Raw genomic sequence first — 18,213 nt, forward strand, 5'->3', positions numbered from 1 at the left:
ACAGATGGTTGTGAGCCACCATGTGATTGCTGGGAATTGAACTCAGGACCTTTGGAAGAGCAGTCAGTACTCCTAACCACCGTGCCATGCCTCCAGACCCGAAGAAAGACCTTTTAAGCAGAGCACCATGAGTCCTTGAGGAGCAGAGGTGGCAGAGGCAGAGGCAGTTGGGAGAAGTGTGTTCATCAGAACTCAGGGCTAAAATGTGAAGAGGCTGGAGATCAAAGATGCTGGGGGGCCAGGAGGGGATGGCCCAGCCATGGTGGGGAGCTGCTTGCTAGACCTTAAGCCTGAAAGAGGTAAGGTGAGGCACTCTCAGGAATGGGGGGGGGGGTGGCAGATTAAGCATGGTGCTCCCCCAAACTGCTCTAGACACCTCTATTGGTTCTCTGTCTGACTCTAGATTGACCTTGAGCTACTGGCAATCCTCCTGCCTCATCTTCCCAAGTGCTGGGATTATGGGCATGAGCCACTAAATCTAGAAAAAAAAAATTGACCTAGACCAGCAATAAAATTTTTTTTAAATAGCTAATGTTTAAATTAAATTTATACTTTGACAATTTCACGATGTATGTAGTGTGTTCTGAGTAGTCTTATTCCCACTCTTTTCTCTACCTCCCACTCCCGACCCTCCCCCCAAGAGCAGCTTTTTTTTTTCTTAGTTCTGGAGATTGTAGTAAACAAACGCCTCTGCAAGTGCTCTATCACTGAGCTATATATGCAGATGGATGGCCCTCTTTCATGTGGGGTCAGCTCCACAGGTCCCAGCATCTGGGAAAAACATTGTCAATGTCTGGGAACATCTGGAGAGAATCTGCCCAAACTGGAAGGAAGTCCGGGCTTTCCCACCAGGTCTCAGCCTTCTCTCTGCTGTCTACGCATGCGCCAGATGCCGCAGTTGACCACTAGATGGCAGCCTTCCCCTTTCGCCCCTGAAGGAAAGCAGCAAGCCAGAGGCCATACATGGCTCACTGCTCACCAAGCTGCGCATGGCCCTTGAACCTGAGAAAACACTTAAAATCTCACAGATGGGTGGGAACAAAGTCTGTTAAGCGCTCTCCTTCATCTATAATGAACACCGACCCATCCCCAGCAAACTCTGGTTCATTCCCTGCCTCTACATAGACTGCCCATTTCTGGATTGATTCGGTGTTTTACATAAACTAGGTCCTATAATTTGTTGCCTTTGGCACTTTTCCACGTGATAAAATGTTTTAAAGGCTCATTCATGTTGGGGTATAAATGGTCCTTCTTTTCTTTTCATGGCAATATATATATGTGTGTGTATATATATATATACATGTATATATATGTGTGTATATATATCACATATGTGTATATATGTATTTGTATATGTGTATATATATATGTATACACACACACACACATATATATATACATACATACATACTGGGCCTATAATCTCCGCACTTAGGAGGCAGAGGTAGGTAGATCTCTGTGAGTTCAAGGCTGTCCTGGTCTAAAGAGTGAGTTCCAGGACAGCCAGAGAGACCCTCCCTGTCTTAAACCAAACACACAGATTCACACACTGACTTTATGGCTATGGTTTACAGTTTATTTAATTTATCCATTTATCAGTTAATGGTAGCTGGGTTATTTTTACTCTGGAATCATTAAAAATAGAGTGGCTACGAATACTTGTGACCACACTCGTTTGTTTGTTTGACAGGGTCTCTCTTATGTAGCCATGGCTGGCTTGGAACGCATGCCTGCCTCTGTTAGAACCAAGGCATGTGCCACACAATGCCTAGTTTGTGTATACACTTTTATGTAGTGAAGAGCTTTCTTCTTCTCCTTTGTTTTGTTTTGTTTTGTTTCGTTTCTCAGAACAGTATTTCTCTGTGTTTCCTGGCTAGCTTGGAATTAGCTCTGTTGACCAGGCTGGCCTCAAACAGAGATCTGCCTGCCTCTGCCTCCCGAGTGCTGGGACTAAAACTGTATGCCACCCATGCCAGGCTGGGTTTTCAATTCTCTCAAGTTTATATCCAGGATTACTATTGTTAGAGCATACTTTATATACCTGAGACAAAGTCTCACCTGTAGCCAAGGTTGGCCTTGAACTCACAGAGATCTGCCAGCCTCCCGAGTGCTGTGACTAAAGGTGTGTGCCATGCCCAGACTTTATGTCGTATTCATCTATCGAGGTATTGGTTTAATGGCAGAAGGGGTCTGTTGAGACGTGGCCACACTGAGTCCGGAGATCGCAGGCCTGCTCTGTCTGTGTGTGGGTTTTTGAGAAACCGCCAAATTGTTTATGAAGCAGCTGTGCTAATTCACTGCTCCCAGCAATGCATAAGGCTCGGATTTCTCCACATCCGGGCCAACACTTGCTGGTGTCCGTCTCTCTCCTGCTGGCTGTGCCAGTGAGTGAAGCAGAGGCTCCTGGTGGTTTCACCACCGCCCCAGGGACTGAGGATGGTAACTCTTCCCTGGAGAAGCCTCCTTCTGAATCGCCAGGCTGCTTAATAAATGTTCGTGCACCTGCACTGAATCCCCAGCACCCACTCCGAAGAAGGAGAAAACCAATCCCTGCAAGTTGTCCTCTGACCTCCACGTACAAACACACCAGCCACGGCACGGCACACACACACACACACACATACACACACATACACACACCAGGCACATTCATATCCCCGTCCCAGATTCACTTCGATACAATAACCCGTGAGACAGCCACAATCAGCCTCATTTCTCAGGAGGAGAACGGAGGCACACGGGTGGTACAAGTGGTCCACATAAGAGCACCGGACTTGAGGGGGAGAGATGGCTCAGCGGTTAAGAACATCAGCTGCTCTTCCAGAGGTCCTGAGTTCAATTCCCAGCAACCACGTGGTGGCTCACAGCCATCTGTAATGGGATCAAATGCCCCCAGAGCAACAGTGTACTCATATACATTAAATAAATAAATAACTCTTTTTTGAGTGCACAGGACTTGAGGATGAAGCACTTCGGAGTCTATGAACTTACTCTCCACACCGAATGTATGTAAGAAGCAGGAAGACCAGGACCTGAGCTTTACAGCGGGAGAGGGGGCAGGGGAGGCTGCCCCGCCCCCCTCCCCTAGCAATGGTGTTCTCCTTTGGTGTAGCTTCACTGAGGCAGCAATTTCTTTTCTTTGTTTTTTTAAAAAAGATTTATTTATTTATTTTATGTATATGAGTATACTGTAGCTGTACAGATGGTTGTGAGCCTTCATGTGGTTGCTGGGAATTGAACTCAGGACCTCTTCTCACTCCAGGCCCTGCTCATTCTGGCCCAAAGATTTATTTATTTATTTTATGTAGATGAGTACACTATAGCTGTCTTCAGACACACCAGAAGAGGGCATCAGATCCCATTACAGATGGTTGTGAGCTACCACGTGGTTGCTGGGATTTGAACTCAGGACCTACAGAAGAGCAGTCGGTGCTCTTAACCACTGAGCCATCTTTCCACCCTGAGGTAGCAATTTCTTCCTCCCTCATTCCCTCTCCGCTCTTCAGTGCTAGGACTGAACCCAGGGCCTTATACTTTGCAGATCAACACTGTGCTATCAGATGCATGATTGTTCCAGCTCTTTAACGCCGCCCCCAGCCCCCACCACTGAAACAGCAGGTTTAATAGCACAAAGATGAGGGATGAGTACAGATTTTTCTCCCTGTACACCTGCTTGACTTTTATCCATTTGGACAGGTGACATATGGTGGCAGGGGACAGGAAAGGGGGTCCTAGGCCTTCAGGATGCCTGGCACTTTTTTTTTTGTCTTTTGTTTCTGGTTTTTGTTGTTTGTTTGTTTTTGTTTTTGTTTTTGGAGACAGGGTTTCTCTGTGTAGTCCTGGCTGTCCTGGAACTCACTCTGTAGATCAGGCTGGCCTCGAACTCAGAAATCTTAACTAGTGAGCAATATTCTTAACTGGTGAACCAGTTCTCTGGTTTCATGCATGCTCTCTAACCCTAAGAGAGAGAGAGAGAGAGAGAGAGAGAGAGAGAGAGAGAGAGAGAGAGAGAGAGAGAGAGAGAGAGAGAGAGAGAGAGAAGCTTGTTCTATAACACTAGCAGGTTTGGCATTTGCTATGTAGCCTAGGGTGACCTTGACTCAGGGCAATTCTGGTTTAGTTTGGTAGGTGCCAGGATTACAGATATGAATCACCACATCTGGCTCTCCGAGAATTCCTGTACCAAGTAATTCAGGCTTTGATAAACAGGGTTGGTTTTGTTTTGTTTTAATTTGTTTATCGAAACAGGGTTTCTTTGTGTAGTCCTGGCTGTCCTGGAACTCACTCTGTAGACCAGGCTGGCCTCAAACCTGGCAATCCACCTGCCTCTGCCTCTTGAGTGCTAGGATTAAAGGCATGTACCACCATGACCTGGCTGCTAAACAGGATTTTGAGCAGAGGCGTTTGAGATATTTTTCAGGAGACACATCAGCAGATGGCCCACATGGAGAATGGCGGTGTTCACTAGTTTGGGGACCTTTTCAAGACTCTTTGTGCTTGGCGCAGACAAGGGCCTTGTTATCAGTTCTGTGCCTCAGGCAGGTCCCTAATATCTTAATATCAGGCAGTCACCATTTCATTGACTGGCAAATGGTTCGAAGCATCCTTGCACCCAGTTGTGAGCAGTGTGTGTGTGTGTGTGTGTGTGCATGTGTGTATGTATATATGCATGTATGTATGTACAATGTGTATGTATGTATGTATGTACAATGTGTATGTATGTATGTGTGTGTGTATGTATGTAGGTATGTGTGTGTATGTATGTGTGTATGGTATGTATGTATGTGTGTATGTGTGTATGTATGTATGTGTGTGTGTGTATGTATGTAGGTATGTGTGTGTGTATGTATGTGTATATGGTATGTATGTATGTGTGTATGTGTGTATGTATGTATGTGTATATGTATTTATGTGTATATACAGGGTCTCATATAGTCCAGACTATCTTAAGACTATGTAGTTGAGGCTGACCCTGAACAGCTGCCTTCACCTCCAGCTTCCAAGAGCTGGGATTGCACACTCTTTCTGCGGCCCTGGCACCCTTGGCTCACTTGGCAAGGCATGGATTTCCGAAACCAGTGCTTTGTTTATCATTGTTGGTATCCAGTGCTCAGCTGTTAGGAGCACTTGTTGCTCTTGCAAAGGACTCAGGTTCAATTCCTAGCACTCACATGGACGCTCACAACCATCAAGAACTCCCTCCAACACCAGCCCCCCCACATACACCCAGCACCGAAACAAATAAGCAAGCAAAGCAAAGGAACACATAAAACCTTTCTAAGTGTACATCTTTTTAAAAAAAACCTCAGTGTCTTGGGAGACAGAGATCCGAGTTTGGTCTTAATTTCATTCCTATGCAACCTTTTGTCAAATCCCTTTACATCAGAGGTTCTCAGCCTGTGGGTTGTGACTTCTTTGGGGGGTCGTGGAATGACTGTTTCGCAGGGTCGCCTGAGACCATCGGACAACATAGATGTTTACATCACAGGTACAAAGTAGCAATGTAATTGATTCATGGGGGTCACGACTTGAGGAGCTGCATTATAGGGTCTCAGTCGGTATGAAGGGAGGTTGTGAGCCACTGCTTACATGATTCATGCTTAGTTTCCCCATGTGTCCATGCTGGACCTGTTACATGATAACTCAGAGGCTTCAACAAAATAAGCATGGTGCTACGTGCTTTGATTTTTTTGTTTTTTGTTTTTTGAAACAGGGTCTCGTTATGTAGCCCTGGATGTTTTGGAACTCATTCTGTAGATCGAACGGGACTCCAACTCAGAGATCTGCCTGCCTCTGCTTCCCAGCTGCTGAGGCTAAAAGGTGCAGGCCACTATGTCGGGTTGATATCATAGGATTTTAATCCCAATGCTTGGGAGGCAGAGGCAGAGGCAGGTAGATCTCTGTGAGGTTGAGGCTAGCCTGGTCTACAGAGAGAGGCCACCCATGGCTTCATAGACAGACCCTCTTCCAGGTGCACCACAGCTATGGCCAAACAATAAAAATCAGCATGTAAGTGCACAGCTGGGCGTGCACATCAAACACCTAGGATGCATCTGGCACCCTTCTATGGCTTCCATGGGGCGTCCCAGAAAACCAATGGAAGGGCCACTTTGCCATCCAACTCCAAAAGTATGAGAGTCAAAGCTTCGAGGTCCAGCACCCGGACAGACACTACAACATGAAGCATAGATGGACGGAGCAAGAACTCAAGCTGAAGGAGACCCGCTTGATCCATGCCCACACCTCTCACACCATCGGTTCCCAGGCAGTGAAACTCCAAAGCCAGCCCCAACTACCCGAAACTCAACCACAGAGAACTGGCTCTCGGCCCCCTCACTGGCTGCCGGCTCTCTCCTTTTCTCCCAGCCCCACCCTGCCACCTTCATTCCCTCCCTGGCCCTGGGGCCCTGCTTCTGCTCCAAACCTGCTCAACTACAATCCCTTCCAGGTTCCCTCATCTGTAGAATGGGGATAATAACAGTGTGGTGTGTGGCGGGGATCAGGAGACGCCAAGGTGAAGTACATGTGGTGGGGTCTTGCTTCAGACCGGTGGCCACCGTTTCCAGTGTCCTGTGAACCTCTGGAGACCTTGGCCGGAATCCCAGTGGCTGCTTTCCCTGTACTGGGTGGCTGAGGGGATGGATGTTCAGAGAGGTGGGCCAACAGCTGACCTGCCCAGGGTTGTTCAGCAGGACTTTGTGAGGGACCCTTAGTCTTTCTGATTTCAAATCTTACTCACTACCGCCTCTCTGTGACAGACACGCAAGCAAGACATAGTATTTATTATCTACCTTCTGCATGCCAAAGCCAAGCCTCATTTAAAGAGAGGCTTGACAGAGAGCATTGGAAAAAAAAAAAAAACTTAGATAGAAAGAAATGATTTACAAGGCAAGAAAGCCCAGTCTTACTTGAGGCAAACCACAATAAACATTCAAGGAGTAAAGGCCTTTAGGGTGAGAGGGCAAACAGGCCGGGAAGGCTTCCTGGAGGAGGAGAGGTTTAAGCTGGCACTTGAAGGACCAGTGAGATAGCAGACTTTTTTTTTTTATTTGTTTGTTTGTCTATTTATTGTTTTTTCAAGACAGTGTTGCCCTGGCTGTCCTGGAACCCACTCAGTAGTCCAGGCTGGCTTTGGACTCAGAGCTCTACCTGCCTCTGCCTCTCAAGTGCTAGAATTAAAGTCATGTGCCACCATGTTTACTGTAGACTAAAGAGGCCTGTGTGTTCCAGATCAAAGTCGGGTATAGCAACAGCTGCCAATTCTCATGTACCTGGCTCTGTATAGAAGGCTTCGAGTGTACTATGTCATGAGATTTCTCTGTGACCCCCAAGAGGTGTCATTAGGAATGAGAAAAAAAAAAAATCCCAGAGAATGGGGAAGAAACAGCTTTCGAAAAAGGGTTAGGGGCCTGGATGTGAATTAGGAATGTTGAAGACAAAGCCTGGGCTAACTGATTTGTGAGGATCTGATCAGGTCTTAAACCTGGGGATTCACTCTGGAGGGCTCTGCATGCCAAGACCCAAACTTAAAAATACAAAACAAAACAAAAGTCACACAGCAGACCTTGAGTACGCCAGCACCTGCTGATGCCCCTGTCTCTCCCTGCCTGACACTCCTCTAAGCCTCTCTAAACTTGATAGAGTGGATGATCAGCAAGGGAACTTTAATGAATGAGGGAGACTGTTGTGGTAAAATAATTGTTTAGAAGGAACCTGGAGATGTTTGACTCAGTAAGAGGGTTGGGCCCTGCTGGGGAAGACGACTTCGACAAACTCTGGACCCTCACCCCTGCTGTGCCCGTCAAGGGCAGGGCAGAGCTTGGGAGAGCCGGAAGGGGCTCTTTATTCAACAGACTCCCGACCTGGACTGTCCTACAATTCACTGCCAACTCTCAGATCAGCAAATCTGTGAATGACCCCAGGCAAATTATCGTGTCCCTCCCCCGCGCCCCCCCCCGTCTTACCCATCCCACTTCTCAGGACTTATGGGATAAATTAAACAACATAACACATGTCATGGTCTAATCTTGGTGTACTGTACTGGCGTACAGTAGGCGCTCAACAGAGGTTAGTTCTTTTCCTGAAGAAAAACATAAGTGGGAGGTGCCATCCTTCCCTGCCCCTCTGCCAATTAAAGCCTGGAGGAACAGGTTCCTGGGTTTCATTTGAAGAGAAAGGGGACATATTGGTTATATTAATTAATATATTAATAAACGATTTAATCTAACTAAGCAACAAAGCGCACAAACAAAAGGTTTTGTGGCCAGGGAAATGCTCGTGAGGGTCAAGGCTCAGGTCCAGACTGACTCTCCTTCAACGTTTGGCCCCACTCCCAAGGAAAAGAGGTCCACTCCTCAGCGCTCTTCGCTGTACTGCTGGGTGTTCCAGATGCACCTCCTGCCTCAGTTTCGCCGGCTGTTACAAGAGGACGCTGAAGTCAGCAGATGTCGCGGCCCCTTTAAGCCACTAAGCTCCTGTCGTAATCGTTGTTTCTTAGACTAAGCCTTTCCGGGGGTGGGAGGGTGGGAGGAGCCTATATATGTTGTAGCAGCCAATCGAGGCGCGGCATTTTCCGCGGGAGATCCGAATTTGGCGGCACATAGTTTGGCGCTAAAAAAAAAAAAAAAAAAAAAAAAAAGAAAAGAAAAAGAAAAAGAAAAGAGAGAAAGAAAGAAAGAGAGAAAGAGAGAAAAGAAAAAGGAATTCAAGCAAGGGCCGGGGACTGCGTTCCGGTGAACGCAGAATTCAGCAGGGCGCACAGGACACCCTTCGCGGGTCAGAGCACACGAGTGTCGGCGGGGTCCGTGGGCACTCCGGGACGCTTTCACGCAAGGGCGCGACTCCGGGCGCCCAGACATTCGGGGCGCGAGCCGGACCGAGCCAGCCCCTGGCAGCGCCACCCGCGCCACGCCATCTCCGAGTGGCGATCTCCGAGCTCGGCAGCGCTGGGCGGCGGGCCAGGAGGGGAGGGTCCGGCCTTGCCCGGCGGGCGTCCATTGGCGGCTGCTCCCGGCGTCCGCTGTGCAGCCGGCTGCAGAGCCCGCAGGTGCCCCGCGCGCGCGCGCCAGACCCGAGTGGGTAGGGGGCGCCGCACTCGCCATGCTGCGCGCGCCGCGGACCCTGGCTCCGGCCACGGCGCAGCCCACAAAGAGCTTGCCGACGTTGAACCCCACGGAGCTGTGGCCTTCGGGTCTGAGCAGTCCCCCGCTCTGCCCGGCCACCGCCGCCACCACCTACTACACCTCGCTTTACACGCAGACGGTGCCTACCTCTGTGGCGCTGGGCACCTGCCTCGACGCCACTCCCCACGGACCCGAGGGCCAAATCGTGCGATGTGTACCCGCAGGCCGGCTGCCGGTAATGCTGGGGACCCCCGTACTTCCCGTATGCGTGTCTGGGTAGGGGAAAAAGGAAAGAGAGTGCTTGGGACGCCGTCTAGCTTGATTACAGCTGGTTGAGGTAGGGAAGCGCGACTGGCAACAGAGAGAACCCCTTCATTTTCCGACTCCATGCAGTGATCTCGCCTGCTGTTGCTGAGTGCAATGAGCACTGGACAGGGGAGCCTGAGGACCCAGCCCACTGCCCCTGGCGCCTGTGTGACCTTGAGGGAGCCCACCAGGCATCGACGATGCTACTGTTCATTCATTCTTTCGTTGTTTACGCCAGAACCAACACCTGCCATTTCAGGCCAGGGGCTTGGCCTGTGGGATTTCCTGGTCACTTTAAATCCGGATAGGTCTTCCAGGTCTCTGGTCCAGCCTGGTATGGACAAAGTTGTCTAGCCAGCTCCTTCTCAAGTGTCCTCAGGTCTTTCCCACAGCCTGGTCATCCTCCGAAATAGCCAGTAGCAGATGCAAATGTAGTTAGACTCTTGGGTTTCCTGTTCAGATGGACTGTGTCCTCCGCAGTGCTGGGGAGATGGGTTGTCAGGGAGAGCCTGGTGTGCTGACGTTGGACTGGAGCACAGGGTTTGTGGAAATGGATAGGAAAGGGCCTGAGAGGTTGGGGGGAGGGTTGGGGTGGCTGGTTTCAGCTCTGGTCATCGCTCTGGCCATCACTGAGTATTTTTGGATAAGTCAGGGCCTCCGTTTCCTCTTCTTTAAAAAAAAAAAAAAAGTTTTTTTAAAATTACATTTATGTGGGGGATGGGTTGTTTGTGCCACATTGTGTTTGGAGGTCAGAGCACAACTTTTCAGAGTCGGTTTTCTTTTTCTGAGTGGGTCCTGGGGGTCAAACTCAAGCTGTCCAGTTTGGTGGCAAGCTCCTCTACCCACTGAGCCATCTTGACAGCCCCACCCCGACCCCCCATTTCCTCTTCTAGAAAGTCTACCTTCCTTGGCTTGCCTCCTCTGTTAGTTCCAGCTCCAGGTCTGGAAGCAGGTGCCAAGGAGGAGGGATGGTATTTGTAGGGTATGGTAAGTCTAGGGTCAGAGATAAGACCACCCTGTGTCCCCAGGGCATTTCATCCGACCTGTGGATCCAGGGCAGGCTCAGAGCTCAGTGATCTTAGCTACAGAGATCAACTCTGACTTACAGGAAGAGCCTCATTTTCTGCCTCTGGAGTCAAGCTTTATTTTTACCTCCCATGATCCCTTTTCTGGGAGCGCAGGAAGTGGCATGGCTGTGTTGTCATGCCCATTTTACAGGTCAAGAAACCGAGGACAACTGTCCTGTTGCTCTGCCTGGTCTTCGGCCTTTTCCAGCCGAATGCATTTGGGTTAGCTTGTGAAGTAACTTGAACAGGAAGAAGCTTTCGTGCTGTAGCAGTGGAAAACTGAGGGTCAGAGGTCATCAGCGAAATGACCCACAAGTCAGCTCTCCATGCAGCTGTGCTTTACCCCTGAGCCGCTCGGTTTAGGAGCTAGGTCCCCACCCCCCACCCACCCCCGGGAAAGGGGACTTTGGAGGGCTAAGCTCTCCTTTGACCACCTGCTTTTGGATGTAGAGTGTCAGTAACAGCTGGGGGTTTGAACTTCCCCACCAACTCTGCATCTGTCTGTTCTATGCTCCCAGGGCGGGCTCAGGGACCTTAGCCAGAGTGGCTCTTGCATGCCAAACACTGCTTGGCACTCTGCACCAGTTATCTTGGTTAAGGGATGAGGCTCTCTGTAGGTGAGGAAACCAAGCTGAGGTGAAGTCACTTGCCCAACTCACAAGGCCAAGAAGTGTGGAGGGGGGTGTCATCCTTGCATCAGACTCCCTAAAAGCCTGCCAGGCCCAGAGACCAACCATCGCTGGTCCATCTCCAGATGCTGGGGCCCCAGTGCCCCGTGGGCAGGCCTAACCCCTGCTTACTCATTTTACAAGGGTGTGACCTGGAGCTGCTCCAAGCCCAACCCTGGGTGTAGCCTTCTGCTTTGTGGCTGCAAAGTGTGGGGTGAGCAAGATTTGTTGGGGAGCTGGCCGCTGAAGGGATGACAACCCAACTGGGGCGCTGTAGAAGTCAGGCCAGGACTTAAGGTCGCCTTGATTCCTGCCCCACTGGTCCTGCTGTCTGTCAGCAAAGACTCCCAAACTTCCCTGTTGAGTCTCACCTCTGGCCATGACATCTTCTCTGGGTCCTACAGCTGGTATCTGTGAGGACAGTGGGGGCTCTTCTGGGTTTCTCTTTGCCTCTTAATTTGTGTTGTCCCAGGAACTCACTATGTAGACCAGGCTGGCCTCGAACTCAGAGATTCACCTGCTCCTACCTCCTGAGTGCTGGGATTAAAAGCATGTGACACACACCCTGCTGTTGTTATTGAGCTAGGTTCTCCCTGTTGCTAGGGTGGTCCTGAATGCTTAGGTGCAAATGATCCAGCTAAGCTGGGCATAGGTACACTCCTGAAGTCCTAGCCCTGGGGAAACTGAGGCAGAAAGACTGTTGAATGTTCCAGATTCATCTGAGTGTGGTGGTGCAGGTCTTTAATCCCAGTCCTCTGGAGGCAGAGGCATGTCAGTCGATCTGTGAGGTTGGAGGCCAGCTTGATCTACATAGAGAGTTCTAAGACAGCCAGAGCTGCATAATGAGACCCTGTCTCAAAACAAAAAGATTCTGCCTCAGCTCTCCAATGGCTTAGATTGTAAGACAAACATAATTTTTTTTAAAAAATACCCCCACCAGGCCAGGAGTTAATGTATAGGCTCAGGGATAGGGTGACATGTCCCAGCCTGCCCTTTGGAGCTAACAGCAAAGTGGTCCCTAAAGTTTTTTTTCACTTCACTGCCTGCTCTAGATTGGAAAGGAGACCCAGGTCCCTGCCCGTGTGACCTTGGGCACGTCATTTCCCTTCTCTGATCCCCATGCTCCCAGTGTTTCCGTGCCAGCTCCTCTGTTTCTCTGGGGCTCCTGAGCAAGGGGTGTGTTCTACACATAAGGACTTGGCAAGTAGATTATATCCTAACCAGGGGCTGCTTCAGAGGGTCTAGATTAGAGCCGCGCTGGCTTCTGGGTGTGCTCACCCAGACCTTTGCTCTCCCTAAGCCGCTGCTGTCTCTCCAGAGTTCACCCTTGAACTTCATTCACGGGGATACCCATGGCTGAGTGGCTGCAGCCGCAGCACCTGCCTGCTGCATTGCTTTACTGACTCCCCAGCACGAGCAGACTGGCCCTGTAAGATGGTCAAGGTTATCTGATCTCCCAGCTAAGGAGCAAGAGGTCTAGCTTTGACCCCATCTGACCCCAAGGCCTGTGCTCAGCCCTCCTGGTGCCATATGGCCTTTGCAAACTCAACCCAACCACATGCTGACTTCTTTCTGGGCAGCACCTTAAGGTGTTAGGCTGGTGTCCTTCGGTGGGGGACACATTGCTACTTAGGGACCCTGGGGTTGCAATGAGTGTGCATCTAGTGAGGGATGGTGAGAGAGGAGGAGGCAGCGTGTGAACATGTGAGGTGCGAGGAGCAGATGGCATAGCAGGACTTTGGCCCATGTTCTGTTCTAGCAGTTCCTGGGGGAGCGTGAATGGATGGCTCTTGTAGCCTGGCACATGGCTTCGGAGTTGGACAGACCTGTGTCCACACCCTGGGCCTGCTTTTAGTCTGTGTGACTTAACCTTTCTGTACCCACTTGTCTGTCAAGACAGAGGGTCGGTGCTGATACACTTCAGGACTGTGAGAGAATGGGACAGGCTTGTCCGTGCCCCCTGCTTTGCAGGCGGCCAGTGAGGTTCTGATGGGGGTCGGGAGTATAGGATGAGCTGGAACCAGGCTTGACTGCTCTTGTCAACTTGCCCTTTTATGGTGGGAGGGAGCTCAAATTGAACCATTTTGATCTAGATAGAGTCCGTCAAACCCACTTGGCCTTGATTACAACAGCCACACAATGGGTACTTGGAGGCTTAATTAGAGCTGAGTCCTGGAGCTTGGCTTGGATTATATAGCGGGGCTCAGTGGGTCCTGATGGGGCGGTGGGCTTTCTGTGGTGACAGGATGGGGCTAGCTAGGGGCTAGCCTCTCTAGAGTCTAAGACTTGGTCAACGGAGAGGTAGGCAAGAAATACTCAGGAGACTCTTTCAGAGGGATGAGCAGGGAAATGTTTGGATTCTGTGTGAGCCATGGAGGGGAGAGACATTCAGGCTCCTGGAAGCAGTGAGCGGAATTCTTGTGCCAGTCCAGGGAGACTTCCTGGAGGGGGCAGGAGTCCGGGAGGGGAGCTGACACCTGTCAGACCAGCTGTGCTCAGCAGCAGTTAGGAGGCTCAGCCCTACCGAGCGTGACCTCACCACCAAGTGTTAAAACCGATCTCTCAAGCGGGTGGTGGAGGTATCTAGGGGTCAGGGAAGGAAGGAAACGGGCTCCACGGCCCCAGAGGGTGTGTCCAGGAAGATGCTGGGATAGTGTTTGGGGAATAGACTGTTCATTTCCTGAGCCTCCTACTGTGTATCTCTCAGTGAGAACTTTACGAGAGTCCTCCCTCGCCACAGCCTTCCAGGTCATGATGTTCTGCCCATTTTACTGAGCAGGAAACCGAGGCCCTTGGCGATGGCGGCACATGTCCCTAGGTCACCCAGTGAGACTTCAGACTTGCTGGAGATACTAGCTGGCCCTTTGCCCAGTGTCCCAGTGCCCCAGTGTCTCTGCCCCACCCCTGCCCAGCCCTAAACCATCAGGGAGGCCCTTTCCGGGCAATGAAGCTAGAAGCCTTATTGTGGCCCTGTGGTGGTGGTGGTGGTGGTGGGTGGTGTCTGGGTAGAGAGGAGCAGATGGGCTGCGGTTTGGTTTCCCCAGCAGGTGTTTCCCAAGCTTGGCGGGAACGGGAGGGGCAGCAGGGGCTCAGCTGCTTGTCCTTAAGACACTGGGGAAGGACTCATTGTGTCTCAGTAAAGAAAGCATGACAAGCAGTCCATTCAGGAGGCCCTGGATCCTCAAGCTGGAGCCCAAACGGGGAGGGGGGAGCGTTCAAACTGTTTCCCAATGTGGGCACCTCCCTGGGGTGTGGCACCGAGCCAGGAAGTCCCCTGGGTCTGGGCGGATGCTGGCCCCACCCTGATAAGGGCCAGCTGTGGAGCTGTGATGGGCACCAGGTCTATCTGAGCCAGCTGCTTCCGAAAGGGACAGGTCCCCAGCCCCTCAGAATATATGGCATTCACATCCGTGGGCATTGACATTTATTTCCTCACCAAGTTCAGCCGGCCACGCCACCCCAAGGGCTGGTGGCAGGCACGTGGGAGATGGCTGTGGGAGATGGCCTTCTTGACCTTGCTGCAGTTTATAAAAAGGGTCAAGGAAGGCCTGATTCTCTAACCCTTCCTCTTCCCCCTCTCTCCCTGTCTGTCAAAGGCCAAAAGGAAGCTGGACCTGGAGGGCATTGGGAGGCCTACGGTCCCTGAATTCCCGACTCCCAAGGGGAAGTGCATCCGCGTGGATGGTCTGCCAAGCCCCAAAAGTAAGAGCTTCCCGATGGGCACCTATGGTGGGGCGGGCGGCACGAGGCAGGAGCCCCTGCCTGAGTCACCGGCACAGGAGGCTATCAGATAATTTTCTTTTCCAAGGCTTCTCGTGTGTACTCACACTTGATTCTATTCAGTGGATAGGATTATGTCCCGATTACTGATGAGGTAACTCAGGACTTGGCCAGGGTCACACAGCTAGTCAGTGGAGTCAGGACTAAGGCCTCGAATGGCTTCATGTACTCTAGGCACACCTCATTCCCCACCCCCCACCCCCCACCCCCGAGCTAACTGCGATGACTAGTGTTTATTTGGGAGCTTAGGGGTATTTTTTGTCGTTGTTGCTTTTTAAGTTTTCATATTTGGGTTAATCAGATCTTTTTCTAAAAGAGAGCTCTGGGAGGATTAGTAGCACTTACAGACTGCCAAGTGATTCAAAGGAAGCGAAACTTGGAACACTCCTGTCCAGCAAGAGCAATGATTCTTAAACTGTGGGTCGAGACCCCCTTGGGTCGAACGCCTCTTTCACAGGGCACACCTAGGACCACCAGAAAACACAGATATTTTACCTTATGGTTCGTAACAGTAGCAAGATTATAGTTATGAAGCAGTAGCAAAAAAATGTTATGGTTGTGACCACAACACGAGTAATTGTATTAAAGGACTGTAGCCTTCGGAAGGGCGAGAACCACAGGGCTAGAGCCTTCTCAAACCTAAGGTGGAGGGGATTCCTACCTCTAAGATTTTCAGTCAATATTCTGGTTAACCTGGGAGTTTTAGCCAGTATGTCTAGGAGATTTATGGATTTACCCAGAGAACTAACGAGGGCATAGGATTAGGTAGAATGTAGATGTCAGGAATTAGGGATGGGGGTAAAGGCTCCTACCTGACTTTTCTGTGAAACTTTGTTATCTCTTGTAATTGAGGCACAGCTAGATCAGGATGGTGAGAAAGTTTACTCTCCAGTTGGTTGATTAGAGGTGACCTAGAGCCATGACTGAAGGACCCAAAGCTCAGTAGGACAACAGAGAACAATAGACCAATCGATTATTAATGTCTGCCAGGAACACAAAACTGGAGTAAGCAGTATGTGTGTCAAATGTTCGGCCTCTGAGTGTTAAGGGATTCCCAAGTCCCCTTCTTGAGGGATCTGAGACTAAAACTTAGTTCCTGTGGCTGGTTTGGACGCCAACTTCTATGAGACTTAAAGTCATTTGGTTGCAAAAGTCCCCTTGTGGTTTTAATTCGCTTCAGCTGAGAAGCGGTGTCGCAACAGCAGCCCTGTTGAGAAAGGGACCTTTTCCACGGCCCCGGCCCCCATTTGATGTTTGATGGTCCTTGATTCCTCTCAGATAATTATCGGGCTACACATGGAAAAAGAAAGCAAGTGTGGATCTATAAAAACGCTCTCAAATCCAGGCTTGTCCTTTCCTTCCAACCGTAACTCCTAATTCCTGGTATAATTGTCGAGAGATGGTTTAGGAGGAAAGCTGGAGCCTGCCTGGATTTGAATCCTACTTTGTCATCTGCTGGGTGAAACGAACAAATGACTTAACCAGTCTGTGCTTCTTTCTGTACAGCCCTGCAGGGTGTTCCCATAAGGAAAGTGCCCAGAACAGTGACCCTCCCAACTGTAGGCAGTTGTTGGAGCTGTTGCTGTCTGCTCTGAGCTATAGTGGAAAGGTACTCTGAACCCGGAGTCGCAACCCTTGGCTTCCGGTCTCGACAGCGCACCCTAGCGGAGAGACCTGCAAGTCTCCTTCCCCGAGGCTACAGGTGGCTGGGCTTTGTGGCCGCGGAGAACCCCCTGCCTGGGTGCTCTGCGCGCTGGACAGCTCTCGGTGAAGGGTGGGATTGGGTGTTTCTGAATGGATCTGAACTCCTGGAGAGACCCCAGGCTGGCTCTCCCTGAGCGGTGTGTGAGTGGGGCCTTCTCCTCAGCCCCCAAGTCTCCTGGGGAGAAGACACGCTATGACACGTCGCTGGGGCTGCTGACCAAGAAGTTCATTTACCTCCTGAGCGAGTCGGAGGATGGAGTCCTGGACCTCAACTGGGCAGCCGAGGTGCTGGATGTGCAGAAGCGCCGCATCTATGACATCACCAACGTGCTGGAGGGCATCCAGCTCATCCGCAAGAAGTCCAAAAACAACATCCAGTGGGTGTGAGTGCCTGGGCCCGGCCATGGCACCATCCAATGGGTGCATGGGTTGGGGGCGGGGCCAGGAACAGTAGCCAATAGGTGTGAGTTTTAGGGTGCCCTCCCCAGCAACAGGCAATTCGCACAAGTACAGGATGGGGGTAGGGTGGGGGTGGTAGGTGGCCAAGGGGGCATAGCCTGTGTGTTTGAGTGGGGGTGGAGCAGGTGTTAAATGCTGGCGTGTTAGCGAGAGGAGCCAAGGGACTGGGCAGAGCAGAGGCGTTCTAGGGGTTGACCCTAGCTCCTTGTATTAGGGGCCCCAGGATCCTCCTCTTGACTAGGAAAGAAAGGCTTTGGGAATTGCTCAGGTATGGGTCAGACCCCTCCCCGCTGCTCCTGGGTCAGAAAGTGCCCTGGCATGATCCCTTAAGAAACCCAGGAATGGAGCCAAGGCTAAAGTCAACAACTTCTTACCATCTGATGGAGTCTGGGGCCTAAGGATTGGACGCTGGGGTTCAGGCTTCTTATCTCTAAACTACCCCCAAGCTTCAAGTGCTTAGTCCATGATAGTTCCCAGGGAGCTGGGCATCCCCACTGATTTGCGTAATAGGGGAGGGGGCGCCGCTAGTGACTAGCCCTGGCTTGGAGTTTCACCAGCTTCGCTGTGCAGTTGTGCAGGGCAGCCCTGAGGTGGGGACCATGACGTTGGGGATTGCTCTGTTCCCAGAGGCAGGGGACTATTTGAAGACCCCACCCGACCCTCCAAGCAGCAGCAGCTGGGGCAGGAGCTGAAGGAGCTGATGAATGCGGAGCAGACCTTGGACCAGCTCATTCAGAGTTGCTCGCTGAGCTTCAAGCACCTGACCGAAGATAATGCTAACAAGAAATATCCTTGCTGCGGGGAGGGGGAGGGGGAGGGAGCAGGGCCTCGGGTTGTATACTCAGTTGATTTTTTTTTTTTTTTTACTCTGTACAGGGACTAGCTCCCTCTAGGGGACAGTCACATCTATATCTCCCTCTCTGGCGTAGGGCTAAGTTTGGGGTTTGTTTTGGGTCTTCTCTTTTGTGATATCCTGCCAAGGAGACTTAGGCATTATGCTTGGTACCCACTGTATATGTTAGTAAGACCTACAGTGTGTGTTTGGATCCAGTCTGGACTTCCCTTAGTTTATTTTTTAGTTATGCTTTTTCTTTTCATTAAATCCCA

The 18,213-nt window shown here is 50.8% G+C and overlaps 1 protein-coding gene across 1 annotated transcript in view; it reads left to right on the plus strand.

Annotated features, from left to right (window-relative positions):
- The first annotated feature begins 8,781 nt into the window (after positions 1 to 8,781).
- Positions 8,782 to 18,213, plus strand: part of E2f2 (E2F transcription factor 2) — a 24,920-nt gene continuing 15,488 nt past the window's right edge. Inside the window, exons 1-4 of the mRNA XM_031377035.1 lie at positions 8,782 to 9,357; positions 14,760 to 14,865; positions 16,811 to 17,030; positions 17,734 to 17,976. Coding sequence (XP_031232895.1) covers positions 9,100 to 9,357; positions 14,760 to 14,865; positions 16,811 to 17,030; positions 17,734 to 17,976 — 827 coding nt within the window. The 5' untranslated portion in view covers positions 8,782 to 9,099. The remainder of the gene's footprint in view (positions 9,358 to 14,759; positions 14,866 to 16,810; positions 17,031 to 17,733; positions 17,977 to 18,213) is intronic.

This window comes from Mastomys coucha, unplaced genomic scaffold (genome assembly GCF_008632895.1).
Source record: "Mastomys coucha isolate ucsf_1 unplaced genomic scaffold, UCSF_Mcou_1 pScaffold18, whole genome shotgun sequence".
Classification (NCBI taxonomy): Eukaryota; Metazoa; Chordata; class Mammalia; order Rodentia; family Muridae; genus Mastomys; species Mastomys coucha.